Source organism: Haliotis rufescens, unplaced genomic scaffold, assembly GCF_023055435.1.
Source record: "Haliotis rufescens isolate VD_foot unplaced genomic scaffold, xgHalRufe1.0.p SCAF_1, whole genome shotgun sequence".
In the NCBI taxonomy this organism is placed as follows: domain Eukaryota; kingdom Metazoa; phylum Mollusca; class Gastropoda; order Lepetellida; family Haliotidae; genus Haliotis; species Haliotis rufescens.
This window is the reverse complement of record NW_025963779.1, coordinates 33796051-33814112: the sequence shown is the minus strand read 5'-3', so window position 1 is coordinate 33814112 and position 18062 is coordinate 33796051. Positions and strand designations below refer to the sequence as shown.

The 18062-nt window shown below is 39.7% G+C and overlaps 2 protein-coding genes across 12 annotated transcripts in view; one reads left to right on the top strand and one right to left on the bottom strand.

Annotated features, from left to right (window-relative positions):
- Positions 1 to 12424, top strand: part of LOC124139438 (glutamate-rich protein 3-like) — a 54780-nt gene extending 42356 nt beyond the window's left edge. For 7 of the 8 annotated variants that reach the window (XM_048395089.1, XM_046506489.2, XM_048395114.1 and 4 more), the window contains 6 exons: positions 1466 to 1660; positions 2468 to 2530; positions 4911 to 5074; positions 5817 to 5948; positions 7342 to 7433; positions 8323 to 12424. In XM_048395089.1, coding sequence (XP_048251046.1) covers positions 1466 to 1660; positions 2468 to 2530; positions 4911 to 5074; positions 5817 to 5948; positions 7342 to 7433; positions 8323 to 8920 — 1244 coding nt within the window. In that variant the 3' untranslated portion in view covers positions 8921 to 12424. The remainder of the gene's footprint in view (positions 1 to 1465; positions 1661 to 2467; positions 2531 to 4910; positions 5075 to 5816; positions 5949 to 7341; positions 7434 to 8322) is intronic. The other variant, XM_048395104.1, reaches the window with a different exon arrangement.
- Positions 12425 to 14937: 2513 nt separating this feature from the next.
- LOC124139435 (adenylyl cyclase-associated protein 1-like) overlaps positions 14938 to 18062 on the bottom strand; it is a 97220-nt gene continuing 94095 nt past the window's right edge. For all 4 annotated transcript variants that reach the window (XM_046506482.2, XM_046506481.2, XM_046506484.2 and 1 more), the window contains exons 13-14: positions 17482 to 17625; positions 14938 to 16256 (exon numbers count right to left, since the gene is read on the bottom strand). In XM_046506482.2, the coding sequence (XP_046362438.2) occupies positions 16176 to 16256; positions 17482 to 17625 (225 nt within the window). In that variant the 3' untranslated portion in view covers positions 14938 to 16175. The remainder of the gene's footprint in view (positions 16257 to 17481; positions 17626 to 18062) is intronic.

Here is an 18062-nt window from a genome sequence, read left to right as displayed (position 1 = left end):
ATTAGACATGTTTCCCTATCTCTAAGGCTACACCATGTTCATTTCTTCATTTACAGATATTATGTTTCAAATCCTGATTGGTAGGTGGGAAATAACATTAAAAATAATGATGACAATTCAGGTTTATTCTTGTTTTTCAAGATGTATCCTGAATTTGTTGCCATGTGTGCAGTGATGATGAAGCTGATCATGCCAGCCTTGTAGTTGGTGAAGCCCAAAAGCATGGATATCATGCTGACAAACCAAGAATAATAATCAGGGCACATCTGTTGGAACCCTTGATCAAAGGATTCTAACATGCCTAAATGACGCAACCCTGCACAACAAATTTGGCAACGAAAATGACCATGGCACCCATTCCTCCGAGATAATGAGAATTACACCTGAGCTTCACTTGATAAATCACATTATCATACCTCCATGTCAGAATGATAGATCTGATTGGTCCACGTGATCTTGATAAAATACTATGTATATTCCGCCTTGGTGGAAAATATAATTTTTAGGCAGGATAATAAATCCCTTATACCCCGCCATGAGTAAGACAGACTGCATGTGGATTTCTGAGAGGCAGAATACATCCCTTATACCCTGCCTTGATGCAAAAAGGCTCACACTTCTTCCAACTCAGTGAAAGTCAGTGACATAGCAAACGCAACATCCGCTCAACCAGACAGCTGTTTTCTATTTTGAATTTTTAAAAATTTAATTACAATGTCATAGTAATACATGTCGGTAAGATAATATCGTTGTAGCAGGATCACTTGTGGTACATGGTATTTTATACATTTTAAACCATGAGCTGGAGGCGTAGGTGTATGAACTAGGTCATGGTCTAGTGAACGCTGTGGTACAGTATATGACCGCGGATAAGCCGACCCCGTAAATAAGCCGAGGTGTTAACTTGACCATTGAAATGCGAAAGAAAATGATATGACTCACAGATAAGCCAAACCAGGAAGTGAAAGGCCAAAAACACTGAGAAGTCGGACTGCAAGATCACGATCTGAAAAATACTATCATGAAATTGTATCCCGTGGATAAGCCGACCCCTTTCTACAGAATCTTTTTTCTGGTCCCTCAAAATTCGGCTTATACGTGGTCATATACGGTACACAAAATCCCCAGTTCCCATGTTACTGCCAAACACTTTATGATTGTGCTTGGGTGGCCATGATTATGTTATTCAAGCTAAAATTGCACATCTATAAGAAATCCTTTTACACACATATATAATTTCTAAGCAATCTGTTACACATACATTCCAATCCAACAAAAGTTGCTGGAAAAGTCAAAACATAACAAGCAGAAACGATTAAATTAAAGGGGGTAAAAAACATAATTTTATTTATATCAGTTGAAATGAGAAATACATGACAATTTCAAGAACTGTTAAACATTTACAAGTAATGGCACCGAAATAATATAGGTACATAGTTTGTGATACTGGACTGTCGTTGCTCAGAGCAAGTGCCCCCTCCGGTCCCGACTGTTGTGGTCATCCCAACCACGCCTGATCTAAGAGAGGCCCAGGGCAGTGGGGAGTGGCAGGATCGGGTTGCGACACCCGTACAGGGCCCCCGACAGCCTGGTGGACTGCCAGCTGAGTTTGAGTATCAGCCAAAACATTCAGCAGAATCTGATGACAAGACTGTGTCAGGTTGGTGGGTGTTTGTACGTAGGGCTCTGACAAGTAAAAAAAATGGACTCGAGTACCCGTGTAAGGGACTGACCATTTGATATTCTAGGCTTGGGGGCTAGATAAAGCTTTTTACTTAAACTATGAGTCAAAATATTAAAAAAAATAATTACATTGCAACAATGCAATTTTTATAGCAGACAATTTCTTTTCTTTTGCAACAATATGAAGCATGATTGGACCCTAAATGAACATGGACTCAAATACCTGATTTCCACTGACATTGTCTTTTCTTCTAAGTCAAAATGCATACAGACACTGTAAAGTTTCTCTTCCATGTCTGCAACACATTTGTTAGAGAAGTGAAGATTGGAGTTATCTCCCCTAGTCAGGTCCTTAAGTCCTTGACGTAGCACCTGACCTGTGCTTGAGAACTCAAGTACCCATCGGAGCCCTATTTGTAATAATTTATACATGAGTTGTACTCTTACGTGTATATCACTTTTTTATTACTTGGTTACATGATGTGGAATAAGATCAGAATTTCAAGATCATTAATTTGTTTTCATTGCACTGATTTGGTTTCATGAAGAAAAAATGAAGAGAAGAAACTCTTGGACTTGTCATTCAAAGAAACAATGATTTTTTTTATATCTCCTCAGTGACCTAAATTTAAAGAAATGAATTTAATTTTTTTAAAGTTTCTAATCTGTGAATCAAGTAATTAAAAACTGAAGGGCAACGGTGCTATATATGTCAGTTTGTTGTGAGAGGTGAGGTGATGTAAGCAACTAATACTTTCTCACAAGACTTGTATTGTTTCAACAGGTGAAAATGGTCAAACCAGACCGACCAGTGAGAGTGAGACTGAGACTGAGAACATGCATGGAGGTAAAATAATAAAAATACATGAAATAATAACAATAACAGTAATAATAATCATACTTATGCAATAGTCATTAGTATTCATAATATTCTGGGCACCGTTCCACAAACCGATCTTAGCACTACAACTATCGTAAGCCAGTGTTAAAGTATGGGATATACAATCACCTTAGCGCTAAGATGGCTTTGTGGAACAGGGCCCAGGACCGCAAAAGAAATGTCACCTAGGATAGATATATGAGAAACCTTTTTTGTCCAAACACTGTAAACATACTTTGAGACATATTAAAAAGATGAAACTTGGCAAAACTGATCATCAAGGTTGAAATTAAAGTGTCCAATGTTCTTAAAGTGAAACACAACACTAGTCTCTAAGAAAGGCATCACAAGTCAGTATCTTGTGTGTCCGCCATCATCATTGATGACTGCCGTGCAACGTCGATACAACGTTGTGGTTGGGGCGACATGCCAAATGAGGTATGCCGTGTGGTCTCAAGACTTGATCAATGTACCGAGCTGCTGTGACACCATTGCTCTCCCTGAAACAATGTTCTGAAAGACCACAGTGCCGACCCTCTGTGCAAGACCAATTCCACCCCACACCATGATGCTCGGACCACCCCACGAGTCTCTCTCAACACAAGCATCCGAATAATGTTCCCCATGGCGTCGCCAGACTCTCTCTCTGTCGTCTGCTGTTGAGATACAGTAACGGGTCTCGTCTGAGAAGAGGACTCTTCTCCATTGCTGGTGTTGCCAATGCTGGTGCTGTGTTGCCCACTGAAGACGGTCCCGGGAATGAGGTGGTGTCAGAATGGGTCCTCGGTGTGGCCTGTGACAGTGGAGGTGTTTACTTGTCAATCGTAGACGCACGGTTTCCGCACTAATGTGCTGGTGTGTCCCCATGGTCTCTCGAGGAGTTTCCGTCGCAGTAACAAAGTGATCTTGAAGATGCTGTCGCACAATATGACGATCCTGACATCGGGTGGTGACCCTTGGTCTTCCACTACGTGGTCGGTCATCTGTTGTGTTGGTGGTCTGGTACCGTTACTGGAGACTGTATATGGTACTAATGTGGACTTGAAATGCCTCCGTGGTCTAGTGGTAGAGCGCATCATACCAAAAGACGTTAAAAGCTGGTACTTGTTGTTACCCTGTCTGGCCCTCGGCATTAAGGGGCTAAATGAAGGACTGGTAGCCTCAGAGTCAGTATACTGTGTCTGAGTGGGGTATTCATGTTAAACTGCGGCATGGTATCTCAGTGAGCTAGCACTATAAATAGGCATCAGTCCGGACTAGTACAAGCAGCCACACAAACACACACACTTACATGCACGTCGCTATAAGTGCAATAATCTTTGACGCGACGTTAAACCCCATTTCACCTCACCTCACCTGAAATGCATTGGCTACTTGCCGGGTGGTTTGTCCAGCTTGCAATCGTCCAAGGGCTTGGTGTCGCTGATTTATTGTCAATTTTGGCATGTGGCAGCAATTCAATAATCTTATCTGATCTGGGCGGATTTTTATAGGGCAAGAAATTTTTGGGAACGCATGTGCATTTCAATTTGCACAGAACTCACGTGCATCGGGTTACCATGGCTGTTGCTGTCATGCGTTTGGGCCATCGGTTTTATTGTCAACTGCTTTGTATTTTTATCATCAAATTTCATTTTTCCGGACAGGGCAATGTAAAATTTTTGAAACTTTGACAAAAATTACCCAGATATTTAAATGACAACTTTTCATGCAATGTTACTTGGGGTGATGTTTCTTTTGCGGTTCAGTATATTATCACCAAGAAAGAGATGATGTCACCAGTGGCTATTACGAGTTATGTCACTTCTATGTCCTGCCTGTTGACCAATCACATTCCATCTCTCATATCAAGATGATCTGATTGATAATCAAAATCTATATTGTAATAAAAAGGGTCGTACCTCTCGCAGTGCATCAGATTACGTGAGCATCTTGATTTAAAAACATGAAGAGATTTAGAAAATATTTGTTGACACCCAGTTGACGGTTCACATGCTTTGCAAATCCTGCAATTGACCCAAATCTGTTTACAAACCGGATGTTGATTTCATTAAATGATTTTGATTGGATTCCAGCCAAAATGAAACTCCATAATTGCAGACAATTTTGACAAGAGTGGAAACAGGACTTTAATGATCAGTTAACTCCCTTGCCTCAGGAAGATGTGGTGATGATGACAGAAAAATTTCTTATGAATATCTGAGATATTGTTGATAGTGATATTAAAAAAGGTATGATTATGTTGATGAATTATTCATTATCATGGTGACAAAATAATGATCATAGTATACTTGATGATTATGTTATTTTGTGACTATGTCATGATTTATTTACCTTGATGCTTCAGGTAACGACCCTGACAGAGTAGCCGATGACGACAGCGCCAAGTGGCAGTCTATACTGGAGTTTGTGCAGCCGCCGCCACAGACGATGCACTCAGGAAGTCTCACCCCGCTGCTGGAAGACCAGAATGCCATCGACATACACAACATCAACCTCACTAAACCACAGGTAGTCAACTTTCTTCTCATCCTCTATTGTCCAGGGTATTGTATCTCAACCCAGTGTTATTACATATATGTACCCTGGACCCACACAGATTGTCATGTTATAAGACTGGTCGAAATAACTCACCACTACGTGGAGAAGTAAACTTACTCTGTTCTTTCCTGATGGAAACATGCCACGATGTCACTGGAACATCTTGATGCATACATCTGTAGTGGAACAAATGCTTTATGTGTAGGGTAAAAAACATGTGCTCTGCAGTTGATTACTTACAAAAACATAAGTTGCCTTTTGTTAGGGAGCAACCATTTACTTTTCCTGGGGAGGGAGGCAGGATTTTTTCAAACAATATAATGAACCCTGTATACTGAACTTTTTTACACAGCTTGTTACATACATTGTTAGAAAACAAAAAATGTGCCCTTTTCTTGTGGACAAGTTTCCAAAGAATACAGTTTGTTATTGTTATTTAAAAACACAATTAGCACCTGTCCATGTTGGTAAAAAATTAGATTCTCAATTTTCAAGGAATAAAATCTCCCCTCCTACACCTGAAAATGGTTGCTCTCATACATTTTGCAGTTGTATCATTTTATTATCCATAAATTGATCAGAATTAAGACCGGATGGGCAAATATATTTTGAAGTTATGTTGTCTTGGTTGCTGGATTGTGCTTGTCGTTAGTTGATGAATAAAGGAAGTGTGTTTGCGATGATGCATACTTACCCCGTGTGTTGACTTCAGATTGTGGAGATAATGCAGACAATTGAGATCAAGGACAACCTCCAAGCTGTCACCATCTCCAACTGCAGCCTCGGGGTGGACGACATGAACAAGCTGCTCCAGTCCCTGGCCAAGTCCCCCTCCAACCCCAGGGTGAGGCAGCCCTCTAACCACACCCTCTGCATACCCTGGGCAGTCTGCATTAGCGATGCAGCATTTCTGTCTGGCAAAGGGATTTTCACCTGTTTGATTGTTGATTGATTGGGGCACTGATAATACATGTGTTGTCTATGTCTAGTCTAGATACTACCACCAGGTTCTAGTTCAGTTATGATATCACATAATGAAGGCATCTCTACACTGTTATCCACATCTAAAAGTTTCTAATAAACCAGTGTCACAAAAAACTGATCTCCATCAATACCTTTAATACTGCATGTACTTTGATACAAGTGCAATACACCAGTCTGTCATCTTGTCCCTTTTATACCATTAACCACATGTAAAATATGAATCTAGGCATTAGGGCTGGGACGGGTAACTCAGGTACTCGGGTCGGGTGGGTAATGAGTAGGACCCGGGTACCCACAGGACTACCCAGCCTTGTGGTTAGTTACGTGATATATTGTTTAATGACAAAAAATATCTACAACTCTATGTTTAAACTACAAGTCACTAATTTTAAGCAGTTCTTCCTGACTACTACACCCATTCCTTCTGAAATTTTTATGTTTGAATAAAAACAAAACTTCAGTCAACTTCAGTGAAGGGTGACCAGATCGTTTTATACATGTATCTAAACACATTTTGCCAGGGCTACAGTCAAACTTTTCCCAATCTGACAGTTTGTACCTACCTCTTGAGACCTACAGCGGGTACCCAGGTAGGGTCGGGTAATAGGGGGGTGGGTACCCGGGTAGTAAATTTGGACTCGTCATTGTACTAGGCATACAATGTTAAATGCAGGACTGAATAGCGATTAAGATGAAAATTGTGTAGCATTATTCCAGACGTATCATGGCTAACTGTCTACCACAACAATGATATCATGTACACTTCAATGTATTTATGTTCACAAGGAATAGTTGTGACATTCACCACCTAGCCTCAACATGGCTGCTCCCACAATCATGTCACATCAACAATTCACGTGCAGGACATGGTGTTGTGTGGTAGCTGTTGGCCTTTTATTGCTTAGTGGGAGCGGCAATGTTGACGCAAAGTGTTGAATGTCTCTGAAATGAATGAGAAACTATCGCAGAGAAACCCCAGGTACAAACCTTTGGAACAGTGGTACATAACAATATAAACATACTTCCCTATAGGTCAAAATGTACCCGGGGTACGTCCTGATTGTACCACGGTTGAGATAATTCTCATTGTACCATTGTGTGGAATTGAACACGGGTCTTACCATATCTCCACCAGGACTGTCTTACTGGTATGACATGATTTCAGTGCTATCATTTAAACAGAAATTGATATACAATGTGGGACAAAAGCATTGGGGAAGTGTACAAATGAAGGTGATCTTATTCTGTTTCAGATCTTGAACCTCAACAATAACATCCTCGGTCCCCGCAGCGTGGTGCCACTCGTTGAGATGCTCAAGATCAAACCCTCCATTGACATGCTGCTGTAAGTGTTGTGTTGAGACAGCAATAATTCCTAGTACATACATACAACGTACAAGTGCTTTTGAAGTCTATTGACTGATTATCACTGAAGTTAGTTGGAAAAAAATATAAAAAAACTTCAAGATTAATTTAAATTAGCCATATTGTGTTGACTCTAGTTTCAGCAGATTCTGCATGTTTGTATACACCCACAAATATTTGCACCGAAAGTCCGGTGTTTCCTATAGCCTACGAAGTAGTTTCAGGAGTCATCCATTTGTAGTGTTGTTGTCCTCAACATTCATCAACTGTGGCAGTACTGTCCTCCAAACATTCATTAACTGTGGCGGTTTTGTCCTCCAAACAATCATCAACTGTGGCGGTTTTGTCCTCCAAACATTCATTAACTGTGGCGGTTTTGTCCTCCAAACAATCATCAACTGTGGCGGTTTTGTCCTCCAAACAATCATCAACTGTAGTGCTTTTGTCCTCTAAACAATCGTCAACTGTGGCGGTTTTGTCCTCCAAACAATCATCAACTGTTGCACTTTTGTCCTCTAAACAATCGTCAACTGTGGCGGTTTTGTCCTCCAAACAATCATCAACTGTAGTGCTTTTGACCTCAGAACAATCATCAACTATAGCAGTTTTGTCCTCCAAACAATCATGAACTGTAGTGGTTTTGTCCTCCAAACAATCATCAACTGTGGCGGTTTTGTCCTCCAAACATCTATAATTTATATTGCATAAGTGTTCACTTTCCGCCCTGTACCTTGATTTGCCACTGAGCAAGCGCAACTGTTCCCCCAAATCATCTTTTTAAAACACTGCTGATGTTTGATAGTGAAGTAGTTCAGCCTTGTTGAACGGTGTCACTTGAGTATCAGTAATGTGTGTATACATTGTTGCAGGTTACAAGGCAACCCCATAGGCAATGAGGGTCTGCAGACTCTTGTGGATGGGCTGTTGGACATAGAGTTCGAGGCCCAGGAGTACAAGAAGAGAGAGTCGGAGCGGATGGGGGGAGTACCAATCTTGTCCATCAAAGGCCGCTTCTGTCAGCTGCAGGAACTGGACCTCAGTGAGGCCAGCATCACCGACGACGGCATGGTGGACGTGGCACTGCTTCTTGAGAGTAACCTTGACCTTCACACTTTGAGTCTCAGCAGCTGTCCGGACATCACCAAGCCAGGATGGTCCAAATTGGCAACAGCCTTAGCAAAGAACAAGAACCTGAAGACCTTGACGATACAGAACAACAAAGTCGGTGATGAGGGTGTTCAGATACTTGTTGAAGGGCTGAAGAGCAACACGTCACTGTCGACCCTGGAGGTGGCCAATGCAGGAATCGGGGAGGCAGGAGGTCGTGCCCTTATTGACCTCCTAAAGCGCAACACCACTGTCAAGTATTTGACCCTGTTGCCAGGCAACGACATTCCTCAGAAGACACAAGACGAGATTAATAGATACCTGGCTTTGAATCAATCCAGTCCATCATCATTACACTGATATGCTTCAAGCGTGATATTAGGTCATTCAGGTGCTGGGGCCAAAACAAGAATTAGCTGTCACCTACATCAGCCCATCCAAAAATAGGATCACATTATATACGGACACAGGATGATAATAAATACTATGGTGCAACTTGAGAAAAACAGGGGGTCCAGATTAGGGTCCATCAGGTAACCTGAAGCTCACTTATGTTTTCTTGGCCTGATGGAATAGCAACAAATGAATATAGGTGATCGATATTTGTTGACTACCCATGTACCTAATTGTTAATTGTCTGTTATTGTCTCCTTCAAATGTGCTTGTCTTCGGCTTCTACACAGGATTGAGTAAGTAGCCTTCTACAGTGCTCGTGGAACTGGTTTCAACTTGACTAATTTAAAGGGGGGTTAGCTTCAAGTAAATTGTTCTGTCCTAGCACATTTGATTCAAGTTTGAACACCACATTGTCTTCTGACTCAGACTTTATCTGTATATCAGCATAGACAGTTACTGATTGCCCTAATGATCTAGAGATAATGTCTCAGTTTCACACGAACAACAATGTCCCGACCTGTTCTGAACATGGGCAATGGCCCTCAGTACCCCTATAATGCTAACACATGTTTTCCTATTGATTTTTGTATCATGTCTCAAAGTGCCCTTGGGCTCATTTGTAAGCTTCTGAGTATGCTTGACCAAAAAGCTTCCTGCATGTAGTGCTTGCATCTGCCATATGGACTGATCAATTTTGAAGCATTTTAGAACATTTTGAAACATTTTGAAGTGTCTTTATTGCACTTCTCATGATATCCAGAAGTGTTTTAGATGTGAAAGACAGGATATCAGTATATCCTACACACGCTGTACAGGGTGAAACGTGCCCCACACTGAGTCATGGCTTCATGATTAGATGATTGTAAAGCTTTAACCTTATTCAAATCATTTCATTATATATTAAGCTGTATTTTTTATAGTATGAAATATGATCAATGTAATATTTATTGGTATGCCTCTTTATTAGCACACTATTAAATTCCTGTCTCATTTCCAAATCTACTTTCCTATTCTGTGGCTTAGTCAAAATGTAGACAAAGTCTTTGTATTTAATTGAATTAAAAGTAGACATTGTCTATGAATTTATTTTACTTAAAATGTATATATGTATATATCTATTTGAATAGGAGCAACAAGTAAATATGCTTTCATTAGAATATGAAAGTGCTTTTCAGATTTCAACTTTTATTTAAGGATCAGAAGCGATATGATATATCAGATTTTAGATATTTTATGATTTATGATTGTAGATGTTTATCATCATAGTTGCTGTATTAAGCACTCCGCTCCAATAGGACCAGTTATCCCTGGTGTGTTGACAACTATCCCTTTTGATCAACCCTAGTGTGTTGACAACTATCCCTTTTGATCAACCCTAGTGTGTTGACAACTATCCCTTTTGGTCAACCCTAGTGTGTTGACAACTATCCCTTTTGATCAACCCTGGCGTGTTGAAAACTATACCTTTTGATCAACCCTAGTGTGTTGACAACTATCCCTTTTGATCAACCCTAGTGTGTTGACGACTATCCCTTTTGATCATCCCTGGTGCAGAAATATATGTTTTAACGTTTAAAGAGGAAATCTTGTGGTTATCTGTTTTCAGATATGCTATTTAAATTATTTTTATCTATATTTCAACATTTAATATTAGTCTGGTCATTCATTTCGAAGGCTAGTGTTATATACATGGTGTTCAACAGAACTTGCAGGATATGTATCTCATTATTATTTATTATCTATGTATCTCAAATTGATTCAACTTTGGTCAAAGTCCTATGAGTAACTTTGTTATGTGCCGTTGCTTGAGGGTGTATGATGGCGTCAGTGGGAGCAGTACACAGATGAATATGTATCTGTCGTGTTTTATCTCTTACAGAGTGAATGGATGGTATCTTTCTTTAATGTGTACTTGTTAATTGTTTACAAGTGTCTTTTACTGTGTATATTTTGATGTTACCAGGCAACGATGTAAACGAAACAGGAGAAAGTTGATGTGATATAGATTACCAGGTATTCAAGAATTCTACATTGGGCTCACTGCCCAGAATGGTATTTAACCAAGAGTACAGAGCTGATTGTGTGTCACAGTATTTGGGGACATTATAAATGTATTTGTTAGGCCATTTGTGTTGTATTTGTTGGATCACAATTTTTTTTACCCCTTTTTCATAAAAAAAATATTTTTTCATCTTCCAGATTTGCATATATTTCGCTTACAAAAATGTTTGCCTGTTATTCATTGTAATTAATATGCTGGTTGGATGCTAAAGTTAACATTTACATTGTGATGGAGTATGTAATAAGTCTAGAGTTGTGTCCCTTGTCCTTGATGCAGACTTTGCTCAAATTATCTCCCTTGGTCTTCCAAGACCAACCAAAATCTAATAAAGTTCGAAAATCAAGGTACCTTGGTTGACACTGATGACATTTCATATTTTCTTTCATTCCTCCGACTTTTGCCCTTTGCAGGAAAATCTGATCCAACAAATGAAACAATAATGGCGGAATCCATTGTGAGATGTTGGGTGTGTTTTTGAAGAACTTTTGCTCACATCTGGTTGTCCTGTTAAAGACATTTACTTACAGAGCTGACTGTGATAAGACATTGTTGTGTCGCAATGTATGCCATCTTTACACATATTATGCAGAACACGTACATAGTACCGCAGCATGGAGTGATCTCACGGAGCATTAGAACTTTGCTTCATGCTGATTGGCTAGTTCAATTGTTCATTGTCTTCATTGTCTGTGAAGCAATCCTAAATATGTAACAAATAATTGAAGATGATGTCATCCTTTGTTCCTGACATCACAGACATTTTTATCCTGTGATGTAGTTCCGACAACAGACTGACTGAACTGCACATATATCTGATGGCACTGGTTTGACTGGTGTGGACATTGGATGGAATAATACACATCTACATCCTGCCAAAGTCACTCATAGAAAAGTGTAAACATGACATTTTTTTAAATAGAATTAACTTATTATTGTTGTGACACACTATTACCCTTTTGGTAGTGTAGTGTCAGATTTCAAGAATTAATGTTGATTCTCGAGAATTACTAATGCTGGTTTTACTGGACGGGTAGACTTTAGCTAAACCAGTTATATTTTATTCCTTGATCTTTTTTTCAATTCTGTGAACTTTTTTGTGATAGGTTGACATTATTTCGTGTCGACAGTGACAATATTTTGTATGATAATATCTAAATATCTCATCTTGTAGGACTGTTGTGTGTAGACTAGTATTAACTTGTTTGTAACTTAAGTTTGGTAGGTATTGATATGGCGCTGTATATATATATTACTGTTATTGCCCAAACCTCTTTGTCAACCTAGAATCTGGTGCCTTGTAGTTTTAGAGATTGCTCATTGGTCAAGGGAAAACTGCTCTTTCTGTGATAAACCTTATTGTTACTTTAGGTGAAGACAACATGGAGAATAAACGTATTGTCAACAAATGCTGCTTTTGTTATACTGCAAACATGATGTTGAAAGTGCATCTAGTGTTTCTGCATCACCATCACTTCACAGGTTTGTACACATCTTCCACAATGATAGTCGTGTTGTGTATACAAACGTGGGAACTGGGAAGTATTGACGATGTTGTTTCTGGTCCCTCCATGTATACAAACATTATTTTTTCAGGACTTATTATTATCATTATTATCATTCACTCATAATAAACATAGTTACAAGTAGCTTCGCAATGTGTGCCCCACCAACATCTACCCCACACCTGCTACTACACAAGCAGGGGATAATAATGTGTGCCATGTCCACACCTAAAGGCATCCTCAAATGGCTACATTATTACCTTGGTCAATAGATCAGTAGAACTCGATTTCCATTCTCAGCTTCATGGGGTGTGTACAACACAAGCTCCTTGTGAGGTGCTAGAAAATTAAGTGATTACCAATTCAGTCTACTGGGTACCCATTCACTGCCAGGTAAAATAATGCATAACTAGTGTCAGATTAAAAACTATAAATCAATAAGAAAAATGGGTGTCATACCTGTCTAATAATAGTACCGGTATGATGAATATAAAAGTCTGTCATTCCTACAGGCCTAGTAATGTAAAGGGGGACAAATCCATTTCAACACCATGTTCTCAAAACACTGCTTTGTAAGTGAGATGTTATCTTTTTTAAACAAGGGTGCATCAATGTCAAAATAATTATTTTGTCAATATACAGCTCAACTTATGTTGAGAATATTCAGAGTGTCTGTATGGAAATAGTATGCTGTCAAACACCTAATATTTATTTTTATTTAAAATGAAAAGTGCAAAAATGTAGTAAGTATACTTTTCCATAATTTGTTCTGCACCCAGTTTTGGCTTGTTAGAGTGCGGTCACACTGTAGACCTGAGTTTGATTCCAACCATAGGTTCAATGTGTGAAGCCTATTTTTGATGTCCCCATTCTGTTCTATTGCACAAAATTATGTAATGAACTACTGGTATTTCTGATTTAAGATAAGAAATATTGTGCTTGTGGGCGAATATGGAGTGCAATGTGTTTATTTTGTATTTGATACATCTTTGATTCACATATAGTACTCTGTGATCAAGTTTTGGGCAGGCTTCTGTAAGATAGATAAAAGCTTATTGCCATTACAAAAACTGATTTCTTTCTGGGACAGCATGCAGAAACACAACAAACATACTGAAAAAAGGTGTTAGTTGTTTGTGAACATGTGGTACATTTGTACATCAACCTACTGTATTGTACTGCTGCTGACATGAATTTTAAAATCGGTGAGGACAGTATGAACACCACTTGTGTGTAAAGGGACATAACTCCATGCACAAAGGTTTAGGCATTTGTCACGACTCGCCCCTTTCTGTAACCTGCAAGAAGACTCGTCCCCCCTCTCGATGAATGTTATGTGCAAAAATACGACAAACCAATCAGAGTGCGGGTATGATTTCGAGTTCTTTGTCAAATAATCCCTCAGAAATAATTTTTGATTTTACATATGTCTTGCATCTAAAAATATACCCAAGATACAGTTAATTAAATATGTTCAATCATACTTAATAATTCTGCACGTCCCGATGTCCTTTAAATTGCATCTGGAATATATATAATATATGGGGAAATATATGTGAACCATTACGCAACGAGTTGACAATTGTTTTAGGTATGCCCGTTTGCGCTAAGACGGAACCTAGTCGCAAAAATGGCCATGAGAGTGGCACGAGTCGCTATTCGGCTTGTCCTGGAATAACACGAGTTGGTCACGAATGAGGTTGAGGTTCTTCAGATACTTGGCACAGCTGCAATGGGTCTGTATATTCCTCCCCATAAGGCACTGAAGAGCGATTAACACCGTGTGACTGTGTACACCTGATGCACATCTGTGCTGTGGTTTCTATACAGGCTCCAGGACATGGTGGTGTGCCACGGGTCTCAACAAGATGCCCTTTGCTTCAGGATGGTGTATACATGTGCCAACAGTCATAACAATCACTGCAAATCTCATCATGCATTCACCTCATTTGTATTCTCTAACACGACACCGGGTCATCATGAAGGATTAACACTGAAGTCAGAACAGCTCAAGAAGCAGACTGATCATTGCTGATGGAGCAGACAAATAGATAAATCACCACCTGGAGATGAAAGGCAATATTCTTAAACTGTGCCTGAGGCTGCCTTGGCCTACGTCACATCTACATCAGTGGAATATGTCCTCGGACACATAGCCAATGGTCTGACTATGATGACCACCAAGTCTGTCAGATGCGAGGTGGTCTGTCCACAGCAGTCATAGTTTGCATCCAATCTCCATGTACAGTATTTGTCCCCTTATCTCTGAGGAGTCTGATTCATCAATGAGAAAGTATGGTTTTGGAGCATTGAATTATTTCAGCAATATTATTAAGAATGGGTTTGACCATTTGAAACTATGTGAGCAATTGAATCTTGGCACCTCTTGTCCTGGGCAAGAAAATAACACAAATCAATTGAAACAGCACCTTGGTATTCTATTTATTTCACATTATTTTACCATGTCAATACATAAATATAATCAACAAAATGTTCCGGACAGCAAAGATCAAGCTGGTATAATGGTCTCCTTCGCCTCTAGTGGTGTAGCTCATGTGTGGTAGTAACTGTACTGACGTACTTACATGAAAGACTGGTCTGGGCGGGCCACACGCCCTCCACACTAGACTCTAGATACAGGCAACTACGCTTCAAGCACTGAAGGTACACATCATAATCCTCACCCTATCAATAGGATCTATGTATTCCTAAACCTTCCTTTAGTTTGCATATATTTTCTTACAACACAAGCTCATTAGGCAGACGTTGTGAAGGAAGGCCTCTGATATTCTTCATGATTGTCGCCATTGCTTAATGCCCCAAGGTTTACAGATTGTTGTAGATCCTGCCTGGCTGAAGGTATTTCTAAAATTTCTAACATGATTTCCATGAGGATCAAATGTGAATACTGCATTCTGAAGAACTTTCAAACAACTATTATTGTGAGACATGTAGTTGATACAGACAGGCATAAAGATGGATTACTTGATTCTCAAGTGTTGGGCCTTTGTACCACAATACACACACAACAATCGATAGTCCACTACTTCTTGGGTACTAAACAGATACACAATATCCACAGGCCTTTCTTGATCATTCACTCCACCTTGCAAAGGCCACTTTCACGGTCTCCATCATGTAACATACATTCTACTCCATTCCAGTAAACCTACCATTCCCCCTAAGGATATATTTGATCTAGAACCATAGTTGCTGCAGATTTGGAACTAGCATTGCATTGAGGACATGTGGTCCGCCCATTTTGCATCTACCGGTAATTAATACAAGGCAATTAGCTGAAGCATACTACAGCATTTGGTCAGATTCTTATAGTACGATCGTCACATCTTTGTGTAATGTATAAGAAAGCTTTTTTTTAAAAAAAGAGTAAAACATGAAAAATATATTTTTCTTCAGACAGAAAATAATAACGATTACAGTCTTAGGCTTACATTTGATAGCTTATGAATTTGTTGAGTAATCATATTAGTCATAAGATTTATAAAATGCTGCTGATTCCATAAAATAGTGCACATTGTTAGAAAAGTTGGTCTGTACAAATGTTAAGACAGAAGGAATATTGTGGTTGATGTTTGTTCAGGCAGCACATAGCACGAAGCTGACAGCATGACATTTCCTCGGCACCAATGCTGCTTCAAACACTCTCAGTCGCAATCGTGACAAACTTGGACCCGTTCCATGTCGACTTGAACTGTTCTGGGAGAGCAAACTCTTTCTGCAACACACAAAGGGAAGGGTCAGGACTGGATTTGCTTGTTTGTATGATGGCAATATAACAACTACCATATACTTATTGCTTGAACAAAGGCAACAACGATATGTTTGAAAAATAATTTCAAGCATCCTTTTTAGTTAACACAAACAATCTGAAGTTCTTTTTATTTCTAAAAAGAAAAAATTATTCAGCTGTTTACTTAGGCTAAAACAGTTTCAGTTTTCAGTGTTTCAGTCCTAGAGCTAGACAAGGGTCAGCCATACACTTGCCTGACAAAAATACAGTTGAACCTCGTTATCCCAAACACTGTTATCTCAAACCTATCCTCCGTTCACAGCCGCCTCAATCCTTATATGTATAAACATGTATAAATCTGGTCACTTAGATACAAACACACTGCCATCTCCACCTTGGACTCAGTCCCAACTCTGACTTTACGATATTGTTATATTATTGTTTGTTTTTGAACACCACACTCAGCAACATTCCCGCTATAAGACGACGGTCTGTAAATAATCCAGTCTGGGCCAGACAATCCAATGATTGACATCATGAGCATCGATCCACATAATTGGGATCAATGACATGCATCAACCAAGTCAGCGAACTTGACCACTTGATCCCGTTAGTCGCCTCTTACGACAAGCAAAGTCGCCTTTTACAGCAAGCATGGGTTGCTGAAGACCTATTGTACCCCGGATCTTCACGGGTCTCCAACATCTACTAACCCAGGATGAACCTACTCCACAGACACTGAGGCGTGCCCTGAGGTCCTTGATGTATGCGCTGTACTACCTGAATTTAGGGACCTTGCTGATTGGTAGCTCTTAACATCAGCATTATGACCACTTCACTTTCATGCAGTATTTTGTACATTGCATGAATGTGTTATTTATAGGACTTTTACACAGGAAACATTACACTGAATCATGAATTTTCTGTTTCAACTTGGTATTATGGGAAACTGTATGTGTTGCAAGTTTCAGTAAACCAGGAAGTGGGAGTGTTATAGGATGACCTTGTGAGGTCATCTCCAGTATTTCAAGAACATGTTAGTCAAAGCACCTGGATGCTCCTGAGACTTGAGTGACGGATAGAAGCTGTCTGCATTATCTCAGCAGCAGGAATTTGTTATCTGAGTGACTGAGTGTTTCAGTTTAATTTTTGGTTTCATTGTCTTGTGGTTTATTATTAAAAAACCCTGACAACTCTAACTGTAGCTTACATATTCTCCATCAGCTTGAGGAACCAGGATGTTGAGTTCGGAGGATTTGGCGGTAACAATCTCCGCTTGGATGGAGTCCTTGCTCAGGTACATCATGCAGCCATCTGTCTTGTCTATAATAACTGTGGGCATTTTGCCAGTTACCTGAAACCAACAGTTGATACATTCATCATCACAATCATGGATGTCATAGGCATTATCACATGTGCTGCCGCATGAGGACAAACACAGAAAACGTTAAGCACATTATGTTTGTTGTTTAACGCTGCACTCGGCATATTCCAGCTATAGATAAGTCTGGACAAGACAATCAAGTGATTGACATCATGAGCATCGATCCACGCTATTGGGATACGATGACATGCATCAGCCAAGTCAGCGAGCCTGACCACCTGATCCCATAAATCGCCTCTTAGTACAAGCATAGTCACCCCTTAAGGTAAGCATGAGTTGCTGAAGACCTTTTCTAACCCAGATCTTCACGGGTCAAGGCACATCATTCACTAGAAAAACAGATTATTTTAAGTGAGTGAGTGAGTTGGATTTAACACCGCTTTTAACTGTATTCCAGTTATATCATG